The sequence below is a fragment of the Halichoerus grypus genome, chromosome 6 (assembly GCF_964656455.1).
Source record: "Halichoerus grypus chromosome 6, mHalGry1.hap1.1, whole genome shotgun sequence".
NCBI classification, from domain to species: domain Eukaryota; kingdom Metazoa; phylum Chordata; class Mammalia; order Carnivora; family Phocidae; genus Halichoerus; species Halichoerus grypus.
Genome location: NC_135717.1, coordinates 141,516,772 through 141,540,429, shown reverse-complemented (window position 1 = coordinate 141,540,429; position 23,658 = coordinate 141,516,772). Strand labels below are relative to the sequence as shown.

General features: G+C 35.4%; 1 protein-coding gene across 1 annotated transcript in view; it reads right to left on the bottom strand.

The window, feature by feature from the left end:
• Positions 1 to 23,658, bottom strand: part of PTPRQ (protein tyrosine phosphatase receptor type Q) — a 199,769-nt gene that overhangs the window by 83,420 nt on the left and 92,691 nt on the right. The window contains exon 26 of the mRNA XM_078074126.1: positions 11,405 to 11,728. Within this exon, the coding sequence (XP_077930252.1) occupies positions 11,405 to 11,728 (324 nt within the window). The remainder of the gene's footprint in view (positions 1 to 11,404; positions 11,729 to 23,658) is intronic.

Here is a 23,658-nt window from a genome sequence, read left to right as displayed (position 1 = left end):
GATAAACATGGGAATGTGCATCCAGCCAATACACACTCCACACACTGGTCTCCTCCTACCTTCCATTTATTTTAATTCTGGATAAATTATGGCGAGTTTTCTCCCTACTGTCACTCCCTCCCATTCCCAAAGTTTCCACAGTAATAATAGGCCATTGTATTCCATAAGAACACAGAAGCTCTGTGAAGGAACCACCTGGAATACAGACGAGGCCATCACCACAATGGAGTATTGGGACCAAGATAAATGTCCCTATTTCATCCTTCCATTCATTGTATGTAGGTAAGATAACTATCAGGTGTATCAGCAAAGAGAAAAGAAACTGAAAGTGTAGTCTGAAGAAAAGTCCCATCCAATCTGTTTGCGAACGGAGATTGTTGGATTATATACTAGAAGCTTGTCTAATATCTTCAGGTCTGTTTTAGTCCCAGTTGTCGAAGTTAATAATATCACATAATAATAATCCTTAAAATTTCTTTTAACTGTTTGGTTCTTAGTGCTTTTGCTGAAAAAGACATTGCATTTATGCATGCAAATGGCATTTCAAAATATTTTTTATATTCTGGAAAACTTGCTTAAGGTTTGGCAAAAGCTTTTTTTGGACACTAAATATTGAATTGGATGCTTTAGCAAATAGTTTAATTTTAAATGTTTACTAGTATTTCCTTTAAATTACTATTTAACCTGGATAGCTTCTCTTTGTAATCCTATATAGCACCTCTCTGCTTTTTTTTTTTTTTTTAAGATTTTATTTATTTGAGAGAGTGAGAGTGAGCAAGAGAGAGCGAGAAGGGGCAGAGGGAGGGGCAAAGGGAGAGGGAGAAGCAGACTCCCCACTGAACCGGGGGCATGATGAGGGACTTGATCCTAGGATCCTGGGATCATGACCTGAGCCAAAGGCAGATGCTTAACTGACTGAGCCACCCAGGTGCCCCTCAGTGCTTCTTTTTTGTGGTACTTTCATATCACCAGGAGGCTTTGCTGAAGTCCTAGTCAAGATATAAGAGCACAGACTCTACCCTAGAAATAAATGAGGTTCATGAATGAATCAATGTGTGTAAAGTTCTTAGAATAGAACCAGCACATAACAACTTGATAAGTTTAGCTATTGTTGCCATTCTTCTTTTTTTTTTTTTTTTTTTGACAGAGAGAGACAGAGAGAGAGGGAACACAAGCAGGGGGGAGTGGGAGAGGCAGAAGCAGGCTTCCCGCCGAGCAGGGAGCCCGATGCGGGGCTCGATCCCAGGACCCTGGGACCATGACCTAAGCCGAAGGCAGACGCTTAACCATCTGAGCCACCCAGGTGCCCCTAAAATATTTATTTTTAACAATTTTATTTCTTTGAGAGAGAGAGACACAGTGAGAGGGAACACAAGCAGGGGGAGTGGGAGAGGGAGAAACAGGATCCTCGCTGTGCAGGGAGCCCGATGCAGGGCTCGATCCCAGGATGCTGGGATCATGACCCGAGCTGAAGGCAGATGCTTAACAACTGAGCCACACAGGCGCCCCTAAAATATTTTTATTTAAACTCTGAAAACTTGTTTAATAATCTGGCAGAACCTCTTCTGAGTTAAATATATAGTTGAATGCTCTATTAAATTCTTTAATTTTATATGCTTACTATTTTGTCATTTAAATTATGATTTCACCCAAATATCTTCTCTTTGTAATCATATTTAGCAGCCCAAATTTAGACATTGTTCTCTTTTGTTTTCTTCATGGACTATCAATCTACTATGATCCCACCTTGCTATACAAATACATTAAGTTTATTATCTCAGTTAATCATTTAGATACTGTTAATGCTTCTGAAATAGGCATGTATTTTCCTTTACTGTTTGACATGCATATTTCTTTCCTAAGTGCAGTAACCATACTTACTATGCTAATGAAAAGGAAAAATAAAAACAATATGAGCAATATAAAATAGACTGGTTTTGTGAAATAAAAGAAGCTGAACATGTTAAACATAGTAACTGGGAGAATTTTAATTTTGGCTATAACCATGTAAGTATTTGAAAGACAAATTATATACAAAAAATGAAGAAAAGAATTAGTATGAACTATTTTGCAATGGAGAATTTTGGAATTGAAATACTTTCACATGAAGTCAAATGCCTTCCTCAAGTCCAAATGCCATAATCATTTAGTCTTAGATACTGAGTAGGCATGGAGGGTGGAAACATACATAACACATGATCACCTAGTTATCTCTGCTTTTTTTTTAAGATTTATCTATTTATTTGAGCGAGAGAGAGGAGAGAGAGAGAGAGTACATGAGTGGGAGGGGCAGAGGGAGAGGGAGAGAGAATCTCAAGCAGACTCTGTGCAGAGCATGAGCCCAATACGGGGCTTGATCTCAAGACCCTGAGATCATGACCTGAGCCAAAACCAAGAGTCTGACGCTCAACTGAGGGCACCACCCAGGCACCCCTAGTCATCTCTGGTTTTAAGGAGCTCAGAGTTCTACAAAAGAGAGAGAAAAACAATTATGAAGCAAAATGTTCAGTATTTGAGAAACAATTTTCGAGCTGTGGGAGTGGAAAGAGGAACTCATGGAAGGGTTTGCAAAAGAGATGTTTGGTGAGAAATATAAAGAAAAGGAAGCTGTTCTCAAAAAAAAAAAAAAAAAGACAGAAAGGACAGTAAGAAAGAACAGCAAAGATTCTGGAGCACAAAAGAGAAAGAGCAAGGGGAATATAAGCAAAATCACAGATGACCTACCTTATAGCACATACTAAAAAGTATGATTTTTATAAAACAGGAAAATAGAAAACTTAAAGATTTTAAGCAGGGGAAAAACATTGTCAGATAGGTGTATTCAAAAGCTGGGTTCGGGTAGAGAAAATGGGACAAGAAAGATCATTTAGATACCTTTGTAATAATCTAGGAAATTAATTTTAAGAGTCGGATTTAGAGATGTTAACAGAGGAAAATAAATTCAAGAAGTACTTAGAAGGTAAATTCAATAGGACTCAGGTATGGACTTGGGGGTGGGGGATGGGAGACGGCTAGAAATAATTAATGATTCCTAGGTGGCTGGCATGAACAATTAAATGAACAATGGTACAATGCACTGAAACAGGGAACACAAAGGCAGGCAAGGTTTGCAGTGGGGTGGGGGCAGTGGTATATGGGGTCTGACATATCTGTGCAAACCTAAGCAGTCATAGCAGTTACTTCAACCTACAGGCCTAGTAGAGAGATGTCCTCTTGAACTACACATTTGGGAGATTCAGGCAACTGAGAAGGCTTTCAATAGCGTCTAACTCATTTCACAGAAGTACAACCATCATGTCTAGAATAAATTATAATCATTTCTTCTAGTGGCAGCAGGTTAGAGCCATTCTAAAAATGCATTGCCACTAAATGGGCTTCTTTATGTCTTGGATTATATTTTCCTATTTATTTATGGCTAACATCTCTTCTTATCTTTATATAATTGCTTCTTTATAGAAGGGATAACATCTACCTTTGTTATGATAGCACTTATCACGTTATAAGTGCATTACACCATTTAGAATAAATTCAGGAAAATAATTGAATATATAGTAGCTCAGTAACCATTTCTTATTTTTAAAAATTGTTAAGGCGTATTTTTCCCTCTATTTAGTTTTTCTTCTTTTTAGATCATAAAGTTGCATTCCTTGGAAGCCTCTTTGATGAGGCATGTTTTGTTGAAATTTTTTTTAACCTAACAGATGTTTGGGTAGTTAAAATTCCTCATGAGTATGGTATCCTGTGGTTTTCACAACCTAAGTGTTACCCCAGGAATTTTCCTTTCTTGCTGTCTTCCAGTCCTGGTGGTCTATAGGAGATGCACATTATGAGAGTCTCATTTCATTCCATACTAATTTCACACCCACACTCTTTTAAAGTTGTACATTTCCTCAGCATTATAAGTACTTATTGTGCACCATGGAGATATTTAATAGTTTTCCATTCTACATTCCTCCCCCACACACAACTCAAATGGCTTTTGAGTATAAGGATAATCAGAAAAAAAGAGATGAGTAAAATAATCTGCAAGACTTTAATGTCTCAAGTTAAATATTTCTGCCATTTGTAATTTTTGTGATTATGTTTGTATTTATACACACTCAGCATGAAGTAGAGAGTTATGGCTATTATACAGATGACTTAAGGAGAAAAGCAATTTGGCTTCAATTATCTAGATCAGAGTATGTGGGAGAAAGAAATGTTAGCTTGAGTTGGCTGAATATTGTTTCCTTTCTTCACTCCAGTTTACAGTGGTAGATTCAAATGTAGAAAGTAACCCAATTTAATTCTTTGTTTGCATTCTAACTTTGCTTCTTGGATCTTCAATTTGAATACTCTTCTTTATGAGTGCAAAGAGAGATAATACTATATATTTTCTTATTCTACAGGCCATTTCAGAACATTTTTATAATATTTATTATTCAGACTGGGTGGTCTTTTAGAGTTACTCAGTTTTTGAATTTTGAATTCAAAATTTTGAAAAAGTTGATATCAAACTAACCATCAGTTTCCAGTTCCTTTCAAGAAGTTCCAGGCTTTTTGATATGAGGGCCTATTACTAAGTGCTTATGTGCAACTCGATGCCATTAGAAATGCACACATATGAAATAGTGATTTATACTAATTCATACTGTTGTTTAGTCTTTCCTATCATTGAGAGAAATTGTTCATTTTCATTTTATCTTCTTATATCAGATTATGAAACAACATAACACTTTTTTGAATAATGACTGATATTACAAAACATTAATTTTCTTCACTCAGATTACTTTTTTATGTTTGTAAAATGTCTTTAATACTTTTCATCTTTAATATTCAGAATAAACACCTAATCATTATTTATTTCTTACCTTAAAAGCATTACTGCTTATCAAGATTTTTGTTGCTGGACTATTTTAATTTATTTTATTCCTTTTTTTAAAAGATTTTATTTATTTATTGGAGAGAGAAAGAGAGCACACGAGCAGGGACAGAGAGAGAGGGAGAAGCAGACTCCTCGCTGAACAGGGAGCCCAACATGGGGCTCAATCCCAGGACCCCAGGATCATGACCTGAGCTGAAGGCAGACGCTTAACCAACTGAGCCACCTAATTTATTTTATTCTTGTATCATATATTAGTTCACTATTTTTATTATCTGGCAATAATATGTGTAGTGTCTTTTTGTCTTTCATATCAAATGCAATCTCAGATGATCTCTCCTGGGCTTAATATAATAAATAAAACTTTTCTCTCACTGTATAATTATGAAATTCAGATATATATGTGTGTGTATATATATATGTGCATATGAATATATGTATACATACACACACAATTCAGAAAAATGTCTTCTCCATTCCTGAGAAAAGGGGTAACCAACTCATTCTAATAACTTACACAATTTATTATTCCCATACATACAAATACTCAGATGAAAAGCAAGTAAGTTTGCAAATGCCAAGAAAAATCATATGTCTGTTGTCACAAATTCTTTTTTTTTTTTAATTTTTTTATTTATTTGACAGAGAGAGAGACAGCGAGAGAAGGAACACAAGCAGGGAGAGAGGGAGAGGGAGAAGCAGGCTTCCCGTGGAGCAGGGAGCCCGATGTGGGGCTGGATCCCAGGACCCTGGGATCATGACCTGAGCTGAAGGCAGACGCTTAACGACTGAGCCACTCAGGTGCCCCTGTTGTCACAAATTCTGAAATATATAAACTTTTTTACTTTTCTCTCTAAATCACAGTGGTAGAAAGGCACTTTCCATGTATCCTCTGGAACTAAAATAAGAAGAATTTTTTTATTCTACTGATAAACAACAAAGTAGAAAATCAGCTCTCAAGCAGAAAGAAAAAGAGAAAGGGAAAAGGATTAGTATAGACAACCTACTTAAATATTGATAAATATCTTCATACTCAAGTATTCTCTGATGGTGAATTCAAATTGTGGCAATGAGATACTTGATCCAGGGAGAAGAAAAGTACCAGATAAAAGACAAACTAGTGCTCTATAGAGAGGCACCTGGAAGCTGGGATGAAGAGAAGCCAAGATTACTTTCTCCATTGCACCAAGAACTAACCAACCAGCTAACCACCAATGACAAAGGGAGACATCCTGGTAAAACTAGGAAAATAATGCTTTAAAAGAAAAAAAAAAAGAAGCTCACACTGATTGCAGAAAGTTTGCAATAATCTACCATTATTCCTGTAGGCCAAAATGAGCAAAATGGAGTAGTAGGAAATTGAAAATGATCTAATTCTAGTGAGTTGATCACAGATCTTAAAAAGGGGGTAAGGAGGAGGGGAGACCAGGTGGAAGCAATGACACTCAAAAGGAAAAATTCCTAAATTTTCAAATTAAGACTGTGAGATTCTTTGAAAATTCAGCTTTGCAGTTTCATTTAGCAGATTCTGAATTAATCATGCTAATTGTCATTTTATGCTAACTGAACATTTATCATTATGTCTAGAGTGCTTGAAGAGATGATGCATTCAGAAAATCCACTTGCTGGCTCACTGTAGGAGGTAAAAGCAGGTATTATCCAAGTGACATGATGGTAAAGAGTAGGATGGGAATCCTCAGTGTCAGGATGGGAATCCTCAGTGTCTGAATCCTCAGACCTTCAGTGCAGGCAGAAGGTCTAGTTAACTAAAGTCTCCAAAGTAGCTGTCCACAGGCCAGATCTGGGCTACTGATGTGCTTAGTTTAAACTACTAAATGATTTTAAATAAAAAAAAAAAAAAAGCCAAATCAGGGAAATCCAAATCAAAACCTCAATGAGATACCACCTCACACCAGTCAGAATGGCTAAAATTAACAAGTCAGAAAATGACAGATGTTGGCGGGGATGTGGAGAAAGGGGAACCCTCCTACACTGTTGGTGGGAATGCAAGCTGGTGCAGCTACTCTGGAAAACAGTATGGAGGTTCCCCAAAAAGTTGAAAATAGAGCTACCATATGATCCAGCAATTGCACTACTGGGTATTTACCCCAAAGATACAAAAGTAGGGATCTGAAAGGGTACGTGCACCCCGATGTTTATAGCAGCAATGTCCACAATAGCCAAACTATGGAAAGAGCCAAGATGTCCATCGACAGATGAATGGATAAAGAAGATGTGGTATATATATACAATGGAATATTATGCAGCCATTAAAAGGAATGAGATCTTGCCATTTGCAATGATGTGGATGGAACTGGAGGGTATTATGCTGAGCGAAATAAGTCAAACAGAGAAAGACATGTATCATATGACCTCACTGACATGAGGAATTCTTAATCTCAGGAAACAAACTGAGGGTTGCTGGGGGGTGGGGTGGGAGGGATGGGGTGACTGGGTGATAGACACTGGGGAGGGTATGTGCTCTGGTAAGCACTGTGAATTGTGCAAGACTGTTGAATCTCAGATCTGTACCTCTGAAACAAATAATGCAATATATGTTAAGAAAAAAAAAAAAGAAGAAGATAGCAGGAGGGAAGAATGAAGGGGGGGAAATCGGAGGGGTAGACGAACCATGAGAGACGATGGACTCTGAAAAACAAACTGAGGGTTCTAGAGGGGAGGGGGGTGGGAGGATGGGTTAGCCTGGTGATGGATATTGAGGAGGGCACGTTCTGCATGGAGCACTGGGTGTTATGCACAAACAATGAATCATGGAACACTACATCTAAAACTAATGATGTAATGTATGGGGATTAACATAACAATAAAAAAATTTTTTAAGAAAAAAGCCAAATTGTTACAAGCAAGAAACTGAGCATTGTCACATAAAAAAAAAAAATCTAAATTTCCGGTTTCTCTGAAAACATCAGAAGTCCTAATGGGATGACCTGTCTATAGGACAGTTATAAGCTTTTAAATAGCACATTCTCTGTTAATTTGTCACGGTTTCCACCACTCCCAATTGCCTTGCATCAGCCTACTTCATTCATTATAGTACCCCTTCAGTTAACTTCCAGTTGCCTCGGGACTTTAAAGTTTATTCATTCAGTCAATGTCCCATTTTTTTAAAAAGATTTAAAAAAAAATTTTTTTTAAAGACCTTATTATCCATTTGAGAGAGAGAGGGAGAGAGCACAAGCAGGGGGAGCAGCGGAGGGAGAGGGAGAAGCAGACTCCCCGCCGAGCAGGGAGCCCAATGTAAGGCTTGATCCCAGGACCCTGGGATCATAACCCGAGCCAAAGGCAGACGCTCAACTGACTGAGCCACCCAGGTACCCCATTCAGTGTCCCATTTTTAAGCCAAATCTTCATTTGTGATTTTCCAGGTTGATGCAACTGAAATCCCTATTTTCCTACATTCTTATCTCTTAGCATGTATTCTGTTTTCTAGTTAATTGGACTAGAATAGTTATTTCTTCTCAAAACCAACAGGTTCAAAATAACCATGCTTACTGACTAAACCAATCCAAATTTGATTTTTTTTTCTTTTCTGTGTTATGGCACCATCATCCTCAGCATCATCTGAACTTGAAAACAGTTCATTCTCTCCTACCCAGTTGAGTTTACTCCATCAAGTTTAACTCACTGAGGAAACAGTAATAGAGTACCTACTCTTACCAGGCACCATTCTCTAGGCAATAAGAAATAGCAATGGTCAAGACAGATTCTAAAAACAAATAAAAATAAAAAGCTATTACATAATTATAAATGCTCATTAAGATAACATGATATTTTAGAAAAAGACTGCAAAGCTGTTTTAGATTGGGTGGTCAGGGAAATCCATTCTGAGCAGGAATCATTTAAGTAGAGGTATACATTATGAAAAGCTGCTCATGTGAGGCTGGGGGTGAAAGAACATTCCAGTCAAAAGAACATTGCAGGGAGTGCAAAGGCCCAAGTTCTGGAAGTTTAGTGTGTTCAAGCAACAGAAAAAAGTGTCTAGTGTGAGTGGTGAGTAATGGTAAGTGGGAAAGTAGTTATGGATATGGTCAGAGTGTTAGGTAAGGACCAGGTCATATAGGACTTTGTTAATAATGTTAAGAAATTTGAATTTGGGACACCTGGGTGGCTCAGTTGGTTAAGTGCCTGCCTTCGGCTCAGGTCATGATCCCAGGGTCTTGGAATCGAGCCCCACATAGGACTCCCTGCTCAGTGGGGAGCCTGCTTCTCCCTCTGCCTGCTTCTCCCCCTGCTTGTGCTCTCTCTCTCTCTGACAAATAATTAAATAAAATCTTTAAAAAAAAGAAATTTGAATTTTATTCTAAAGCAATGGAAATCCATTGGATGGCTTTAAACAAGGAAGTGACATCATCTGATTTAGGTTTAAAAAGATCAGCCTGGAAGCTCAGGAGGTCAGTTAGGTTAATGCAGTGATAATAGTAATGAAGGACAGAACTAGTATGATAGCAATGCCAATGGAGGGATGTATTTAGATGGCACAGTTGAAATAAATCATTGGCAGAGATGAGGAGGAAAAGAACACTGCTTAGATTTTCATCTTCTGCAACCAGATGAGTAACGGTGCACTTTACTGAGATAGGGAAGATTGGAGGAGGAGAGGTTTGGTGTTTAGACCACATTAAATTTTGAAACGTATATTTGACACACATGGCCAAAGATGTCAGTTGATCAGGTAAATATACTGATCTGGGTTCTAGGGACGAGTCAGAGCTAGAAACAGATATTTGAGAATGATTACTGTATCAGTAGACCTTAAAGTCATAGGACAGGATAAAATCACTTCAAGGTAAGATCTCCTAGGGGTTGTGCGTTGATACAAAAAAGGGTCAAATATAGATATGTGGGCACTCCAACACTTAGATTTAAAAAAGGAATGAGCAAAGGAGACTGAGAAAGACCTACCAGGGTGATAGGAGAAAAAAAAGAAGGGCAGATATTACAGAAACCTAGAGTCAAAGTGCTACAAGGAGGAGTGGCTGGATAATTGTGTTGAAAGCTGAGTTGTTTGGATTCTGTCTCAAATGTTGAATTGCATTAACAAATATTGATTGGAAATTTATTATACAAAAATTACACCAGGCATTTCTGGGAATACATTTAGTAACCTAAAAAATAAAGTCTCTAGATCAAAGTTTATCTATAAAGTCCTACAACAGCATCTATTTATCACTGAAAATCTCACTGTATCTCTCTTTGGTACTCTACTTACAGGTACCAAAAAATTTTAGGAAAATGTGATTTGGATTTGAAAGGAATCACCTAGTAACAGTCTTGATCAAGATAGAAGAATGGTAACATAAGGTCCCTATTTGGATGGTTTATGTGGGAGGGTATTGCGATTGGGTGACCTGGGCAACTTGAAATTTGCTCAGGATGGCTTGGGGTGGAAATGGCATTTCGGACAGTACAGCTCTGGCTTTCACAGCACTTGACTTACAATTTATTTGTTTTTCATGGAAGCCATTATAATTCTATGTAGATACTGTTTAGGATAAATAATAGAAATTTATTTACTCACTCATGGTTAATCATGTTATCTAACCAAGTAGGGTAACAATTAGTTTTAAAATATAAAACTAAAGTTATAATAGCATTTTTACCATACTTTGAATAATTTCTATGGAAAAGCATTTAAAGAGCTCTTTCTTGAGTACAAAAGTTCTAAAAATGGGTAGATGGCAGAATAATTTTGAGAAATTATTTTGTGTTTCTTTTCTGTGTTTTTTCCTTCTCCACATCTCAAACTCGGAGTTGAACCCTTGGTATTTCTTTGCCTCAGAATTTTATATAGGTATAAAGCACAAGCTGAAAAGCTGCTTGCTGAGAGATCTATCTCAGCTGTTGTGGGTGTGTGTGTGTGTATCCCTAAAGTCACTGAAAAAGTTGTAAAGTCTGGCTTAAAAGCAGCAGAGCATCCAGATATGAAGGGAAAATGTAGGTATGGACAAAGGGTGCTCAATGGCAATGAGTATAACCTAATAATATACTACAAGAGAGGCCCAAAATGCTTTATTGCAAGAGAAGACTCTAGGACTTTGGTGGAACTCTGAAAGTCTGAGAAAAGCCTTAACTAATAATGTCTGAAATTGAGTTTCCCATTGGGATTCAATTAAATTAAAAACAAATGTTATTACATGCATTAGTTTATACACTAATTCAGTAATTTTCATGTTCAGTGATTTTACACAAAATTGTATTAAGTAAAAATCATTAATTCAACAGCTATCAGTGTGTGTATGTATATGTACTTATTTATTTATAAATATATATATATTTATTTCCTTTGCATGGAAGCCATCACAATTCCATGTAGATAGTATTCAGGATAAGTAACAAATTTATTTAGGTAATTATGATTAACGATGCTGTCTGAACTAGTAAGGTACTAGTTATTTTTAAGATATAAAACTAAAGTTGCAAGAGCAATCATTACTTATACTTTGAGTGATTTCTGCGGAAAAGCATTCAAAGAGCTTTTTCTTGAATGCAAACGTATAAACACATATACAAGGTAATACTTACGACCAGCAAGGGTTTGTGTAGATATCCAGTTGGAAGCATTGCCATAGCCGGCATTGGTGCTGGCAGCCACCTGGAATCGGTACCATCTAAATTTCTTTAATCCATACACTGTCTCTTCAGTTAAGTCAGCTTCATAAAGGTATTGAATTTTTTGATATTCAACACATTCTTCAGAATCCCATTCTATGCATCTCTGAGCCCGCAGTTGAGTGGTGATCTTGTAATTTTGGAAGTAGCCAAGAATAGTGTCAGGTCTCATCCATGTCAATGTTGCACTAGTTGACTGAACATTAGAAAAAACAATATTTGTGGGAACACTGGGAACTAAAAGTTAAAGGAGAAAAATTGAAAACAATTAGAATTACCAAAAACTGTCAAACAGAAGGAAGAAATGGATTCAAAAATATGTCTTTATTATGCACCTAGTGGCAATCTCTTATTACAACTGCCTTTAGATTAGCATTCACCACATTTAATGAGCAGAACCTTAAGGTGATGCTTCAGAGACCATTGATTCAAAAGGCAGAGGACAAAACAACTATGATTTGATTAATTCCCAATTTTGCTCCCAAACTGACTCATAAGAATCTCATATAAACTTACTTTGGCTTCATATATAAACACTAGTACAAAGAAAACTGTATGCTCATTTAATCTTATGTACTTCCCTGGGTATGGACTGAGTTTTAATATTCAGTTCCCAAGAAAGACATACTTACATTTAAATGTCTGGATAGACACAAATACATCTTATATATAGTAAATATTGATTATACAATAATTCTAAATAAACAGTGTTATTAGCAGAATTAATAATTTACATATTAGTTTATTTTTATTTTATCTTGCATATACTTAAATTTGACAAAACTGATAAATAATTAATTTGACAAAACACTTTGTAGAACATCATCCAGCACACTGATATTAATACACAGACAAAGGTATCTGTATATCATCTACAATCACATGGTCCTACTTGGGGTCACCTATTAGATCTCATATTGACCACTGGTTTGCTATTTGTATACCACCTGTGAGGCTCTGAGCCTGGTGTGAAGGATTCAAGATATAAAAGGCTTATGTCTTATTTTCAAGAAACAGCCACTTATTGAACAAGTAATACAAGCATGTTACGGTTAGGAATATGAAAGAACAATGAACTAAGTGACATAAGTACTTTCTTCAACCATGCCTTTCCTGCGTATGTGCAAAGGCTTTTCCTTAGAAGACTAAGATAGAATGGTAACAATGACTTGTATGAAAATGACATAATTAGTAAAAACTATATGACAATAGTCACACTTAAAAATAAGAAAATAAGTTAGAAAACTCATTCATTCTTAAATACATCATATTAATTCAGGATTCAATAAATATCTAATGAGCACCTAATTTGTGCCCAGTGCTATCGTAGGTGCTGGGTATACAATGAATAAACCAGACAGAAGTCCCTGCCCTTGTGTAATTTACATTTGGGATATTTATATACAATAAAAGTATAAGTGAGTATTGTATATAGTATTTTGGATGATGATTAGTGTTTTGGGGAGAAATAAGGAAAGGAAGAAGGAGAGAAAGATGATCCAGGGATATTAAAATTTTTAACTGAGTAGGCCTCACTGATTAGAAGACATGAAGTTCCTGATGAAGGTGGAGGAACAAACCATGGGAATATTTGAAAAAAGAACATTCCTGGCAAGGGAAAATGCATGATTATAAGCCCTAAGTTGGAACCATCCTTGGTATATTTGAAGAATAACACGGAGGCCAGTGTGGCTAGTAGGAGTTGAGGTCTGAGAAGAAATAATGAAGGCTAGATTGTATACGACATTGTAGGACATTCTTACGACATTCATTTGAGCAGAGGAATGACAGGCTCTAACTTGTTTTCACGCAATCACTCCAACTACTGTGCTGATTATAGACTGAAGGGATAGAAGGGTACAAACAGGGAGAGCAATTAGTAGGCTGTTTCAATGTCAACACAACAGATCATGATGGCCTGATGGGCATCACATCAGAAGAAATGAAAGGAAGCATTCAGATTCTGAACATATTTTAAAGGGGAGTTGACAGGATTTGCTGATGTGTGACATGTGGGGTATAAAGGAAGGAGAGAGTAGAGGAAAGCTCTAAAGCCTTTGGACTGAGCAAACAGAAGGTTGAAGTCATTATTAACCAAGATGATGTGGAAGGAGTAAGCTTTGGGGAGAGAGATTACGAATTTATTTTGAGCATGTTAACTTTAAATGCCTACCAGATACCCAGAAAGAGATGTCACATAGATGGATACATGAGTCTGGAGTTCTGTAGAAAGGTCTAGACTATACAATAGGTCAGCTATACAATAACCTGGGAATATACTGTGTTAGAGGAACTTATAGTTTGTCAGGCAATGGAAAGCTATCAAGGTGTCAGAAGGAGATGTTCAGAAGTACATTTTATCAAGTCTAGTCTAGTAATTACACTACAGAAAAAGGGACAAATTTATATACCACTGGATATGCTAAAAAAAAGAAAGAAGATGGTAGCAATAAGAAAGAAATATATTTTTAGATCTATTTTGGTGGTTGAATTCATGGAACTGGCAAATGAATCAGAAGATGACAGGATCAGAATTTGAAGGAAGTTTAGAGATGATCTTGGTCAACTTGTCTTTTTATGTCTGACCTCTATGTAGGCAGATGTCTCCCAAGATTCCTGGCCCCTGTACACTCACCTTCATCCAGTTTTTCAACCAAGCTCTGATAGGTGCTGATATGAAAAAGTTTTTTATCTATAATTAAGAAACCAAATCAATTAAGGATTGCACTTGTGATGAGCACCAGGTGTTATATAGAAGTGTTGAATCATTATTTGTATGCCTGAAACTAATATTATACTGTATGTTAACTAAAGACTTAAAAAAATAAAAAATAAATAAAATAGGGAGAGATTATGCAGTGGACCTGATTTTATAGCACAAGTCCTTTAAAAGCAGAGAGTTTTCTTTGGTTCATTACAAAAGAGGAAGGAACATAATCTAAGCAAGAGACATATTTGATGTATAAAAATTCATCCATTATTGGCTTAGAAGAAGAAGGGGCCATAGGATAAAGAATCTAGGACATCTCTAGGAACTCAGAGAAGCCCTTGGCTATGAGCCAGCCAGGAAATGGGTATCTCAGACCTATAAATGTAAGAAACCAATTCTGCTTGTGAGCTTAGAAGAGGACTGAGCTCCACATGAGTATATAGCTTACTGACACCTTGAGTTGGCTTGTGAGCCTCTGGATAAGGAATCCATGCACAACATACCCAGACTTCTGACCTACAGAACTGTGCAATAATCAATGGGTGTAGTTTTAAACCACTAAGTTTGTGATAATTTGTGACATAACTATAGAAAACTAATGCAATTTTCCTCTATAAAATGGCCAATTTCTACTTTTCTGGACTCTGCTTAAATATATAGAACAAAAGGAAACTCAAAATCTTGAGGGGATTCATTTTAAAATTTATTTTCAGATAACTCTCTTAGTTTGTACTTCATTATTTTGAACTGATAGCCACCCTCCTCTAAATCCTAATTCTACTCTGAAAACCCACCTCAAATAGGCCTAATCCTCTTTTCAACTCCACTTCATTCCAATATGTATTCCAAAGATCTAGAAAGGTTCTGATTCTACATTCATATCAATAAAAAAGATTGAGCAATTACTCCAAAATGTGTATGCCTATTCATATGTCATAAAGACAAACAAATATCAATCTACATGTTAGATTGTGTCTCTGAAGGTCTGGAGTAATGCTTGCAACAAAATAGACATTTAATAAATATTTTTTTGAAAAATGAGCAAATAAGTAAGAGGATATAACAGGAGATTTCATTTATTTATTTATTTTTAAAGATTTTATTTATTTGAGAGAGAGAGAGCAAGAGAGTGAGAGTGCACGCACAAGTGGGAGGGAGGGGCAGAGGGAGTGGGAGAAGCAGACTCCCCGCTGAGCAGGGAGCATGACGTGGGGCTCCATCCCAGGACTCTGGGATCACGACCTGAGCCAAAGGCAGACGCTTAACTGACTGAGCCACCCGGCGCCCCGGAGATTTCATTTAGATAGATGGTCAGGAAAGGCTTTAATTTAAATCAGAGAACTGACAGATAAGATTAGCTTCCCAGGTGGAAAACATCAGGATGTGTTAAGATTCTGAGGGAAAGAGAGTCATGGCCTATTAGAAGCACTTAAGGAATATAGCTGGGTCCACAAGGAGATGGATAGGAAGATAGAAAGCTAGAGATGTAGTTCAGAATCAGATAATGTTCAGCCTTCTGGACTGGATTCAAGAGTTTTAGCCTTATCTTAAGTGTAGTGGGGATACTTGAGAAGTTTAATATAGACTTTTCATTTGCATTAAAACCATAGACTCTGCTCTATCCCTATGGGAGTCAGGGAGTATGATCCAGACATTTCCCTCTTTTTGAGTCCACCACCAAACACCCCTTCCATGTTTCAATTTCCTTTACCTAGGGTTTACTAAGCAACTAGAAATGGGAAGAAAATGGGATGCATTAGTTATCCAAAGAACTGGAGAAGGCACTCTCCAGTTCAATTCAGTTTTCCAATTGGGAAAAAGAGACTATCTTTTTCCCAATTCAGCAGAAGGGATGACTAAATGCCCATTGTTGTTCTATGACCAACTTTTTTCCGCCTCCAATGTTCAGACTGTAGGAATGAAGACTTTAATGGCAAAATTTGTAACGCATAAAAATTTTCAGCAGATTAATAGTGGTCCACAGACTCTTGTGTTTTCCAAATGAGTACTGCAGAGAAATAAAGGTCTAAAAGGAGAGCTCTTTCACTTGACAAAGAAACAAGAAGAATTATGTGTAACCCGACTAAAGGAAGAGTAACAACAATTGAGTTGCCTTCCATGTGACAGGCATAATGATGGAGCCTGCACAGATACACAGTGTCTGGCACATATGGGCACTCAATAAGTGTTGTATTGCTTAGATACAATTGTTCAATGTATCTATATGTGTTGACTATATCAATAATTTATGTTTGACTATATGAATAAATTATGGTTCATTGAAACAGTCCTTTGGTTTTCAGGTGGTACAAAATTTTGTCCACATTTTCCAATCAAATGTATTTAGAAAGATAAACCAAAAATAAATCTAATCTGAGGCCAAATATGTAACTCATAGACATTTTTTTATAGCAAGGCTACCTCAGTGGCACTCATAAAAGACCAGCATTTATATGCAGTATCTTCTCTTTTGATAAACTGTGTGTTGAACTAGACTATTTCAAAGCAACTGCCCTATTGAATTACAGATACAAAAAGGATTACACTCATTTTAGCATGGAGAATCAGATTTCCATTCCTTAAGAATGACTAAAAACCTCAATTTTTTTCTATCCACAGATGGTACTAATTTGAACACATCATTCCATGCTTCCTGGAGTAATCACACAGCTTGCTTAGATTTTCTAAACATGACTGAACTGTGATGAAGCGATCAACATTCACTGGCAAGGTATTCCGTAAATTACATTTTTATTCATAAATTATTCTTATCTGTGGAATACTTTCATCATGGTTGAAATGAAAGTCTGTAGAACTACATAAGTGATATTTGTTGTAGGTTTAAATGCATGTCAGTTTTTAGTGACTATTTAGTAGGTTCCACTTAGGAGATGAAAATGTGTATAAAGTGTAATTATTCTCTGAACTTCTGAATATCAGTTATTAGAAGTTGCCAACCTCCCATGATAAGATTCTTATGGTGGTTTGTACTGACTTCTCACTGACCTGATTAAGTATACTAACATGGAAAACCAAGTTTCTTTAATTCTTTATTTATGACTATATATTTTTATCTTCAACCACAGATGTACTTTCTTTTAAACAAAACAGATGCCTGAACAATTATATTTATAAAACTTAAGAAAGTACCAACACAATCTTTCCTAGTTTATCAAGAATATTTTTGTCTCTACTAGTTTTAAATAATCTACAATCCTTTTAGAAACACAAAGTACTGATATATGATATGAGCATATACAAATAAAATTACAGTTTACCAACACTAACATAGTATGAATCAATATAAAAATAGAAATTCCTACAAAGTTGAGTGCAAAAAAATTTCAGCATAGCAGATATAAATTTTGCACTAACTTGAATTTAATCAGTAACATTTACTGATCATTCACATTGAACAGTGTGGGCAAGTTATTATAGTCTTAGGGAATAAGCTGCTTTTCATAAATATATGTAAAGTAATTTAACTAATAGAAACCACCACAAATGGGTGATGCCCAAAGGAAAGTTTCAAGGAAAGAGAATATCTGGGGGCTATAATTTGAAGGAAGAATTAAGAATCAGTAGATATGTGGAAGAAAAGATGTTTAAGCACATTAGGTATGGGAGAGATGTAAGTAACTACAAATTGTCAAAGTCTGGAAAGTATACTAGACTAGAGAAAAGAAAGTTTAAGGAAGTAATAATAAAAAAAGAGGGGGCCATTAAGTGTTGTGTTATTGAAAGGCATTGAAAATTTGAGAGGTGAGTTTAGGTAGTCTCTATTAGGCAATAGAAAACAATCAACAGAAATTAACTGGTAAAGTATAAACTTAAAGAAGAGCCTGAGCCTCCATGTAGCTAGTTATTAGGAAAAGTATAATTTGATAGAAACTGGTTAGATGTTATATATACATATGCAGTGCAATGCAGGTTACAATAACAAAGAATAATTGGGAATAGATTTTTTTAAAAAGGCAAAGAACATCAGCAGAATGTGCTTATTTATTGGGCAGAGAGGAAATAGGAGTAAAACATGGAATGAACCCAGGAATTGGGTCAACAGATTAAATGTACATCGTACACTTCCTAAAGGTAGGCTATGACTTGGCTCTATGTTATAGAAAACAATACAAAGGAAAAACTCAAGATTTTAAATCTCTGTGATTATAAATAAAGACAAATTAAATGAACAAGAAAATACCATAATCTCTGGTACTGAGATGAAAGAGATATTTCTCTCTCCTCTCAAAAAAAATCAAATAAACAGGTTACCATGTAATTTAATGAACAGTATCTTCAACAACATCCTTACATAGTAAATGCTAAGTATCTTTAACTTGGCTCTTTCTTACAATGTCTCTCAATGTGAGTGAGCAGATTATCAAACATGTTTTAGTAAAACTATTTCTTCAGAGGTTCTAATTATTCAGTTCAGGCATTCTTCTCTCTAGCAATCTAGTTTAACCCAGAAATAGATTTTGGAGTAGCTGGGCTAGAATTTATCAAAATATGCTACATAAACATGATTTTAGGTGGTACTATGAAACTGGGAACATGCACTCTTATTAGTGTGCCAAATAAAATCATCTTAAATATTCCACTTGAAAGAAAGAAAACTGAGAAGGTATAAAGCAGGACAAAATTTCATAAAAATTTTTAAAGGGTCTATCCTAATGGATGTATAAATGGACAATTGAGGGATCCAAAACTCTATGGATCATAGCTATAATAATATTAGTTCTTAAGTATTACTGAATGCATAATTTATTTATAAAAATATTTCACTAAAACTTTTGTTTTGTTTTGTTTTGGGACATTACTGAAAAAAAATGGGTTATATATGTTGTGTTTGGAGGGAAAATGAGTTGATTTGTTTTATAAAGTCATTAGTTTGACAGCTCTATATACCAAGCCAAATCATGAGAATGTCCATCAAAATGACAAATTTGATTTGAAATTATCTGAAGTAGTTCTTAGGGTAGTAATTATATAGCAGAGTTACTTGTCTATTAAGAACAACCCTATAACACCTGGAGATGAAATTGAATCATTGACACTAACAAAGGAATGGGAAAGATACTGGTTTGTGGGGATTTGCTTGAGGATGGATATGAGTAAATGACATGTTAGTTTCATATCTTATTAACAGGAATAGAGATATCTTGGGAGGAGAAGAGTGGGTTAGCCTAAGAGGTCAAGAGAAGCCAAGTTGGGATAAATAAGTATATATAAGCTTGGAAATCATAAGAGTGAATAAACATTTAAGGGGAGTATTTGTATATGTAGTATCACAACAGCAGATGATAAAGAACGGAGTCTCTGTCAAGTTAGTAGTTAATGGGCAGTGAAGTAGAATGGGAAAAAGAAATCATAAAAAACTCAGTCAATAATGTCTGGCTTATATAGAAACTTGAGAAATATTTGTTTAACAAATAAATAAATAATTGAGCAAATGAATGGATGCATGTACCGATTTCAAGAAGAAAGTGTCACCAATGTTGTTACCAATGTTGATTGATGAACAAGTGTCACCAGTGCTGATTGTAATCAAATGCTACTTGAAACCATTCCTGTTTTCTAAGGATTGTGGCTGTACAGAAATCCTTGATAGATTAAAATATACAAAAGTAGTCCTGGTTCTAAAGTTTGGGGAAAGCTCTATGAAAGAAAAGGAAGAATTTGGAGTTTTCTGGGATTCTGTGACACAGACACACACACACACACACACACACACACACACACACACACACGGAGAGAGAGAGAGAGAGAGAATCAAAGGAGAGATGAAAAGAGAAACAACCAACAGAGGAGAAAGGATGAAAGGATGGAGTGAGATTGGGGACTCCATGAAATAAAGTAGCCAATAGAAAAATCCCTGATTGCCAAAATATTTTTAAGAACAAAACTATATACTGTTTATTTTAGAGTCATGTATATTATTGCAATGTAAACCTCCCCTCTGTGTGCTTATCACAAAATATTCAGTAAGGCTATTTTTACATCAAAGTATTCAGTATGACTAGAATTGTCAAAACCAGCAAAAAATAATTTTGCAGAAGGAGCAAAATACCAAAATATTCCAGTTCCCAAACACAGTAAGTTTGAGGATCTGTTCTGATGGTACAGGAATAGTTTGTACCAGACTAATTCTCTTGAAGATAACAACTATGCACCCTGGAGGAAACAAAGAAGCATACAAACGGCTTTTGGCTTGAGGCGTTAGGAAATGGCATGTGAGACTGCCAAAGCAGTTGGAAAAGGAGGGAGCCAAAGAGGGGTTAGACCTAAATTCTAGGTCTAAACTCATCTGAAATCCTTGGCTAATTTCTTAATCGTAGATGTATGAAGGACACACTGAGGAACATAGTGGAAAGAAACAGAGGCAAAACTGAGTAGAAATTTTAGTTGCTTTCCAATGCAGAGGAGACAGAATTTGGAGTTTCAATTCTACCAAATTAAGGGATTGGTAAACAGCACAGTCCTCATTAAAATCCTAAAAGGGCCCATACCTTTACCTTTACTCTATATCCCAGGATTAAGGTAGTTCTTCTGTAAATAATGGAGAAATCAAAACCACACATTCACAAAATTACTACTCAGTAATTTAATAGTCTGTTAGAATAAAAACCAACACTCTTCAGGACAAGATAGCAAAATCCAGAGTTTCTGCAAAATATCACCAACAATGTCCAATATAAGTTTAAAAATTACTGGGCAGGCAGGAAAATTACTAGTGACAGGAAAATGTGACTCACAGGAGGAAAAAGTACTCAATAGAAAGAGATCACAGAATAAGTCAGGTGAAGGAATTAGAAGAAAATGAATTTCAAACAATATAAGTATTTTATTTGACTTAACAGAAAACACGATCATAATTAGAAACCAAATAAGGAATTTCAACAGAGGAATGGAGATAAGGAAACACAGAACTAAATAAAAATTCTAGAACTTAAAAATAATCTGAAATGAAAATTCACTGGATTTAACACCAGAGTAAAAATGGCAGAAGATAGTCAATAAACTTGGTAAAACATCAACAGAACTCCAATCTGAAGAACATAGGAGAAAAAGTGAAAAAATTTAATAAAGCCTCAGTCATTTTAGGAATGATATCAAGAGGTTATAATTGGAGTCTCAGAATAGGATAGAAAATGGAAGAAAAATATTTGAAAAAATAATGACCAAAAATTTCTCAGATTTCAGAAAAATATTAATTTACCAATACAAAAAGTTAAATGAACCCTTAGCAAAACAAATGCAACAAAAAGTACACTGGCCATATCACTGATAAACTGCTTTAAAGAAAAGATAAAGAAAAAGGATTTTGAGAAGTGCCAGAAAAAAACAACATGTATCACAGACAAAAGAATGATATCTTTAAAGGGAAAAATACTTGGGGGGAGGGTGGGGAGAAACTAACTTCCCAGAATTTTATATCCAGTGAAAATATTCTTCAAAAATGGAAGCAAAATAATTCTATTTTTAAGTAAGTAAAATCTGAGAGAATTTGTTGTGAGCATACCTGCACTAGAAGAAAGTCTTAAGAAAGCTAAAGGGAGGTACAGGAGGGGAAGAATGAAGGGGGGGGAATCAGAGGGGGAGACGAACCATGAGAGACTATGGACTCTGAGAAACAAACTGGGGGTTCTGGGGGGGGATGGGTTAACCTGGTGATGGGTATTAAAGAGGGCACGTTCTGCATGGAGCACTGGGTGTTATATGCAAACAATGAATTATGGAACACTACATCAAAAACTAATGATGTAATGTATGGTGATTAACATAATAATAAAAAAAGAAAAAGCTAAAGGGAAATGACACTAGGTGTGTGACATTGGATGAAATGACACTGTAATAAAGAACACCAAAAACAGTAATTACATAGAAAAGATATGTGGTCTTTTCTAAATTTATGTAAATCTACTGGTAAGTAAAAACAATACAATAAATTGTGGGGTTTACAATGTACATATATGTAAATTATTTAAAATATATGGATATCAAATGCATGACATAAATAGCACAAAGTATAGCAAAATGCATGGAACTGTACTTTTGCAACTCCATAGAGTGAGGGGAAGGGAGAAGGAGGGGGAAAAGGGGAGAGAGAATCTTAAGCAGGCTCCACGCCCAGTGCAGAGCCCAACATGGGGCTTGATCTCACTACCCTGAGATCTTGACTTGAGCCAAAATCAAGAGTCAGATGCTTAACCAACTGAGCCACCCAGGTGCCCCTGCAACTCCATATATTTTATGTGAAGTTGTATGATATTAAGTAGCTATAATAAACTAAAAAATCACATTGTAATCCCCTTGAGCAACTACTAAATATTAGTAAGACAAAGAAGTACAGCCAAAAATACAACAGATGAAATAAATAGAAAGCTAAATCTATTCAATTAACACAAAGGAAGGCAAGAAAGAAGAGAGGAACTAAAAAAGATATAAGACAAAGAGAAAACAAATAGCAAACAGTAGAACTAAACTCAACAAAATAATGACTTTAAATATAAATAGATTAAATGCTCCATTTAAAAAGCAGAGATTGGTGTTATACTGAACTGATGAATTATTGAACATTATATCAAAAACCAATGATGTACTATACCTTGGCTAATTGAATTTAAATAAAAAAATTCTTACATAGTAAAAAAAATAAAAATAAAAAAATAAAAAGAAGAGATTGTCAGTCAAAATAAAAATGAAAGGCCCAATATATGCTGTCCACAAGAGGAATACTTTGCTGTCCCTAGGCACACAGTTTAAATATGATACAAATAATTCAAAAGTAAGGATAGAAAAAGATATATGATGCAAACAATAAACTAAAGAGCATGTGCCTATATTAACATCAAACAAAAGAACTTTTAAGATAAGGAGTATTCCCAAAGATAAAAGAGACAGTTTATAATGATTAAAGGGTCAGTTAGGGAGTTACATCTATCATAAATATGTATGTGTTTAAAAAAAAACCAAACTTTGAAGTACATGAACCAAATACTAACAGTAGAAACAGATAAATCCACAATCATTGTGGTATATTTTAACATTTCCTTCTCAATAATTGATAGAATAATTAGGCTAAAAAGTGGTAAGGATATAGATTTGTAAAACATATGCAAACACAATGAACTAATACAGAGAACATTATGGCCAACAATTGAAAATATACATTATTTTCAAGTGTGCATGGAAGAATATTCAACAAGATAAACTGTATGCTGAGTGACAGAAAATTTCTCAACAGTTTTTTTAAGATTAAATCTTAAAGATATATTCTCTGACAATAATGGCAATAAATTAAAAATCGATGACATGAGAATATCTGGAAAAGTCCAAATAATCAGAAATTAAACATATTTTTATGTAACCATGGCTCAAAGAAGAAATTGCAAAGGAAATTAGAAAATATTTTTATATGGAAGTAAAAAACTAAAATTTTTGATATAAAATTATC